This window comes from Nematolebias whitei, chromosome 10 (genome assembly GCF_014905685.2).
Source record: "Nematolebias whitei isolate Nwh7 chromosome 10, NemWhi1, whole genome shotgun sequence".
Taxonomy (NCBI): Eukaryota; Metazoa; Chordata; class Actinopteri; order Cyprinodontiformes; family Rivulidae; genus Nematolebias; species Nematolebias whitei.
Window position 1 is genome coordinate 20,557,013 of NC_056507.1, and position 6,623 is coordinate 20,563,635.

General features: G+C 38.0%; 1 protein-coding gene across 1 annotated transcript in view; it reads right to left on the reverse strand.

Moving 5' to 3' along the window:
- The window catches only part of tspan33b (tetraspanin 33b), a 21,650-nt gene that overhangs the window by 6,278 nt on the left and 8,749 nt on the right, over window positions 1-6,623 (reverse strand). Inside the window, exons 2-6 of the mRNA XM_037682764.1 lie at window positions 5,747-5,804; window positions 5,202-5,329; window positions 4,980-5,054; window positions 1,277-1,372; window positions 786-914 (exon numbers count right to left, since the gene is read on the reverse strand). Of these exons, the coding sequence (XP_037538692.1) occupies window positions 786-914; window positions 1,277-1,372; window positions 4,980-5,054; window positions 5,202-5,329; window positions 5,747-5,804 (486 nt within the window). The remainder of the gene's footprint in view (window positions 1-785; window positions 915-1,276; window positions 1,373-4,979; window positions 5,055-5,201; window positions 5,330-5,746; window positions 5,805-6,623) is intronic.

The following is a 6,623-nucleotide window of genomic DNA, read 5'->3' on the forward strand; positions in this document are numbered from 1 at the left end:
AACACAGACCATTAACTGTGTGGTGTATAAATGTAAATGTTAATGGTTTGATTATTTTTTTTTTTTCCCCATTCATCATCCATCAGTGTCCTGAATAGAGTTATGAAACCTCTTGAACAGTAACGACTACATAGCAAAACATGCATACGCATTTAATTTTTTACTACAGTGTAAAACTTTTTCAACCGTCTATTTGCTGTTATAGGCGTTTCAAAAGAGGCAGAATAAGAAGTGGTTTTTTTTTTTTTTTTGCTTCTGAGGCGTCTGAACAGTTCTCTAGGTTGGTTCTTTGTCCGTTACATTGTATCGAGCAGTTTAAAAAAAAAGGTAAAAAATTATATTAAATATTGTTGTTTAACCTTGACAGCCATTTTCAAAGCACTGTTTCTTTTAAAAGGGCGGCTGTGGCTGAGTGGTTAGAGCAGTCGTCCTCCAATGCAAGAGTTGAGGGTTTGAATCCACCAGCAGTCACATGCCGAAGTGTCCCTGGGCAAGACGCTGAACCCCTCATCCTCTGATGTGTGTCCCATTAGTGTATGAATGTGATAAAGCTCTGATTAGTCTCTTTAGAATGATTTGTTCAATTACCTTTCTAAATATCTAGTAGAGTGCTGTATGAATGAGTAAATGAGGACACAGATTGTGGTGTAAAGCACTTTGAGTGTCTTGATAAGATAGAACGCACCATATATTTACAGTCCATTTACCATTTCTTGTGCAGGTTTTATCCCTTCTTGCTTTTATGTTGATTTATTTTTCCTGAAGCAACACAGGAAGCCGCTCACCTCTCCAGGAACCGGCGTGCAACAGGAGTAAGGCACTCCACAGCGCTCGGAGCTGGGGTTTTCATGCGTGCAATTAAAGTACAGGTTCCAGGACCAGTCGGTGTAGTTGTTCCACCCGCAGCACTTGAACTAAGCAAAGGAGAGAAAGGAAAATGAAGCACAGGTAAATATACTCATGTAGTCTGGGTCCATACTGTGCATCCTGCCAGCTTGGGCTTCTACCAGGGGAAAACCTAACACAGTTGGTGCCAGTATGTGCAGATGGCGGAGGAAGATGACATGAGAAATCCCACAGTGGAAATGTATGCTTGCATGTGCTTGTGTGGAAAATGCTCACCAAGGCCAAAGTTAAAATCCAAAGAAGACCTTTGGTTCTGTGGGTTTTTGTCTTAGTGCTCAGACGTGTTCAATAAGTCTGTAGCTGTGATTAGTCTGAAGACAAGTTGTCTACGAACTCATGCGCTTAATCAAAGTGGAAATGGCCAGAGCACCTCTTTCTGGATGTAATCCATCAGGTTCTGAAGATCCAGGTCATCCCTGTAATGCACGATGGCTTTCTTCACAAACTTTCCAAAAGCATCTCTCGTCTATTGGAGGAAAAATAAAAAAAATATATATGATCAGAATAAAAGCTTTGATAAGGAAATGTTTTTAAGTTTTAAAAACAAACTCTTAAAGCGTGAAGTTTTTACTGAGGGTACATTATTGTGAAATAAAAGATCTTTCATCTTTTTGAATTGATCATTGTAGGAATCTTTTCAAACTCATAGTAACATTTTTTCCAACTATTTGTCAGCCAGGAGAATCATAGGTAATCAGGCAACTTAATTTTAGATTATAGACTTTTTAATTCAGTTTTTCATTGACTACTGCCTTAATTTGGACTTTGTAGCTTTGCAACACTGTACCATGAAATTTTAGGTCTTCCTGGTACATGTACAGATATGTACAGTATATGTACGTCAAACTCAAGGCCCGGGGGCCAAATATGGACCTCACTGACATTTTCTCTGGCCCACAAGATGATGTGTTAAGAGTAATAAAATGCTTTTATCACTTGAATTATTATTTTTTTGTAATCTTTGATTATGATGTGGAAAGCACAACAGAGAACGTCATGAGACCAAACAAACTTGTTGAGGAACATGTGACCAAGAGAAGATGTTGGATTTCTGACTTGAGTTAAAGCAGTTTCTGAAAATGGCCCCGTTTGAACCAAGTTTTTAATTTTGGACCCCCTTTTGTAAGCGAGTTTGACACCACTGATCTATTGCAAAATAAATTGTATTAAAATACAAAAAACTTTAGGGCTTTCAAGAAAATATACTTTTAAACTAAAACATTTGATTCCTCAACCTCTGAAGAAACATGTGTGATGAAAGAAAAATGCTTTTAGAAATTAACTCTTCTATTTTCAGTGTAAACTGAAAGTGTATTACAACGTTTTTCCAATATTCAAACAGCTAGTTTAAAAACTTGATGCGCATTGAAAATGCTGTTCTCACTGATCTGCATTGGAACCAAAATAAAAAGACAAAAACAATGCATCAGATCATAAAGACATACCAATTTAAATGTTTCATGCAACATTAGTCAGTGCTCAGTGCCTCTCTTATATGAAAGTAAATACTGTATGTAAAATGGGAAGACAACGCATATCATCTGCTTTGTAAAGTCATCCTGTAAAATGTGTCTTATTGTGCTTTCAGACTTAATGCATTTAATATTAAACAAATGCAACGCACACACGCAGATTTACAGATTCATCTGTGCTGGATAACTGCTTGAACTCAGCCATTTGTTATAATGTAATGTTAATCAGCTTCTCAGGAGCTGAATAAACAAAAAAAGTATCTTCGAATACATTTATTTGATTTAATAATCCCTAGTGAGTAGTTCAAACTGAATAGACATTTAATGTCTTAAAATAAATAATTTTATCTTTTATTTCCTATAAAAAAAAAAAAAATTCCATTATGCAAAATTTCCTTGTCACTCATTTACTTGCAAATAAATATTTATCTTTTAAGATTCCAAAATCACAGTTGATTATTGTTTTACATACTGATTTCAAATGTAATAAATGCTAATAGAGGTATTCTGTGCTCATAATCCTCTGAAATGTAAAGTTTTATTAACCACAACGTGAACCTCATGAGCTGTTTGCTTAATGCTTTTCCAGTCACAGACTGCACTGGAACAGTTTATGCTAATAAATACTATTATCCTGAAGTTGTTAAACTAAATTGTGTGAGAATGTTAACATCACCCCCTCACTCTTTGCCACCCTTTGTTTCCATGTGGCACGGGTGGCTTGTAGGCCTCTGAAGCCCACCGTGTCATTAGCTGCAAAGTCTCCTTAAAGGGATCGCTTGAAATGGAACATTTGGTTCCACTTTGAAGTGCCGGAGCATTTGAATCATTTAGCGAGGAAGGATGCTGGGAGGGTTGTTAAACTGCTCTGTTTAGCAGCAGGCAGTCCGAGCGCTGACAGAGAACACTAGGGAGAGGAGAGGTATTATCAGGAAGCAGGCACCTTGCCACCATGCACTGATGTGAGGGAATGTTGCCACTGCTGGATGTTGTATTTTTATTCTCAGTGGACACCTAATGGGATGCTCCTAGAAGGGATAAGTGGATGAAAGGAGATACTTTCCATGCCAGGGTTAGGAAGAAAGATAGTTATCAGGATCCTAAAATGTAAATTAGAGCAAAAATTGCTCTTATTTTTTAATGTGCTCATGTTAAAATTAAGTGCTCAGTTAAAGATTGCTTTGTAAAAGGCATTAGTTTCAAGACCTCGCGGAAAAAAGGAGAAAAGCAGTGGTGGGCACAGTTCTGCTAATCTGCTAATAGCAGAACAAATTTTACATTTGGCTGTTTTGCGTTTTCGCAAACTTTGGAAACTGTTATTGGAATTAGCTTCCACTAAATTAAGTTTCACCAACTTTAAGTGTGCTAACAAAAAACACAAGCTTGTTCCTGTCTGTTGTGGGCGTGTCCCAAAAAAATCTGTTGGAGGTGCCATGGGGGCATCCTTACCAGATGCCTAACAACCTCAACTGGCTCCTCTTGATTTGGAGGAGCAGTGGTTCTACTCAGAGTTTCTCCCGGATAACTGAACTTCTCACCCTATCTCTAAGGGAGACGCTAAGAGAGTCCAGCTACTCTGCAGAGGAAACTCATTTCAACCACCTGTATCCATAATCTCATTCTTTCGGTCACTACCCAGAGCTCGTGACCATAGGTGAGGGTAGGAACGTAGACTGACTGACGTAAACAGAGAGCTTTGCTTTACAGCTCAGCTCCCTCTTCACCACAACGGACCAGTACAGGGTCCACAATACTGCAGATACTGCACCAAATTGTCTGCCAATCTCATGCTCCATTCTTCCCTCACTTGTGAACAAAACCCCAAGATACTCGGAACTACTCCACTTGAGGCAGAACCTCACCCTCGACCCGAAGAGAGCAATCCACCCTTTTCCAGTTGGCGACCATGGCCTCATAGTTGGAGGCCATGGTCTCCAAATAAACCGAGGCCAAGTTTATCACTCTAATATTTTTTTTTTCAACTCTAGTCTAACACTAACATACTTTGACTCAACAAATCTCAGCATAAATTCTTACACAACACATCGAATTTATCTGACGTCTCGTTTCCAAACTGCTCTTTCATGGATGCCACAATTGCTGACCTATGGCGTTTTGGTAGTTTAACATGTTTTGGTTGGCATACAGTTTTTATTTAAAACTTTATTCAAAAACACCTTAACCATCATGAGAAACATATTCTGTGGATTTAGTTTAATACTTTATAAATTTGTGTTTGAACATGTTTTTTTTTTTTTTTACCAAACTTTGTCTTTGCAATGAATACTTTGAGTTTTTAAGAATCAAAAACTCTCTTTTCCACCAGAAGCAGTCGTCTATCTCTGTTTCGTCTGTGTGTTTTTACTTCGCAGCAGACATCCAGACATTAAGTTGATCTGTGAGTTCAGATACTTGCCTTATTAAGTTGTGTTTATAAGTGTACAGAGCGTCTAAAAACTGTAAGATGACCCTAAATCAATGGTGCTGATGGTGGTGTTACTGTTAGGGAGTACTGGAGACCAAATGTGAGCTTAAAGTGGCCTCACATTACAAAACAACTCAGCTAGGACACATAAACGTATTTAAAGAGACAGCAGGTACCTGATCCGAGTAAAAGAAGCCCAGAACGGCTAAAGCCAGCTGAGTGAGGAAGACGAGCGTCAGGCAGAAGGAGAACTACAGAACGAAATGGACCATAAATATTAATCACAAGTGACAGATCTGCTGTCACACATTTGATGTGAAAAGTTATTTCAAGTTCAGCATAATTTTAGTTTCCATCCCAGAAGCAGAACACGCCACCACGTCTGTTTAGGCTATTACCGTCTTGAGAAGGTGAATGTTCTCTCTGAGGGCTCCGATGCAGCCACAGAATGTGATGAAGAACATGACCACCCCCACTACAATTAGGATGACAGCTGGGTCGATCAGGAACGTGTCGCGCACAGTGTCTGTCAGAGACGAGACAACAGCCCATGTTTTCATACCTTTACTTTCTGTTCTACGTTTCTACCTTTGTTTCCACTGCATTGATGTCATTGTGTTCAATCCACTGTTTACAGTTTTTACATTATACTTCCCTACCTGACAGTTTAAAACCATTAATGATGGTTGGATGTTAGAGGATTATGCATGATGCAAAATGACCACTGGGACTAATACCAGGTTAATCTTTTGTTGTTGTCCTATGAATCAGAAATAAATAAAAAAACTAAGACAAACTAATGCTACAAATCACCCCACTTAACAACAGAAACAGCAAAGTAACAAACTAAGCATATATATTTAAAATGTTAATTTTATTTTGTAATGCAGTTTAATAAATAAATGTTAAATTTAAGTATTGGGAGAAAGGGCTTTTTATGTACCTGTAGCCTTCTGGACTTTGGCATACACCCCGATTCCAACAATCAACAAAGAGAAAACCTGCAAGGAGACAGAAGATATTTTTCATGCAGGGTTAGCTGAATACAAATCTGTTCCTCTGCTTACATTAATTATTCTCATGGTTGCTGCAGCTGTCCTTGGATCTGCCTAAAATTTTCAACATCAGGTATTCATAAATTGGCAACCAAGTACATTAGAGCATTGGAAATGTGCCAGGGCATCAGTTTCTTTAAGTTTATTTTGAGAACACTTGGTACCCGGGAGCTTTTTTTTTTTTTTTTTTACCTTGTTTTCTGAATGTTTTAAACTGTCTTTATAAACTGAATGTGAGTTAACAAGCATTTCCACTTTCGCTTTGCAGCAGCGAGGTTCCTGGCTGTAACCTGGACAGTAATCTTTCTATAAGCAACGTTTTATGAGCTTTCACAGCTTTTCTCTGCCTGCTCAGCCCAAAGACATGCATGTTAAGTTTACTGGGCCGTAAATGTAAGTGTGCACAGTTGTATGTCTTCCTGCATTAGCCTCGTCTGTGACAGCCCTCTAAGCACCCCATGCCCTTCCACCCTCATAACACTAAATATGATGCAGCATACATTCAATGTTTGCAAAGGTCTTAAGACCCAATCTTTTGCCTCACTCTTAGAAGTACAATTTGGATGTTGTTTGAATTACACATTTATATTTTTCTTCTGAAAAATAAACACACACACACATATGAATTATCTATCTATCTATCTATCTATCTATCTATCTATCTATCTATCTATCTATCTATCTATCTATCTATCTATCTATCTATCTATCTATCTATCTATCTATCTATCTATCTATCTATCTATCTATCTATCTATCCATCCA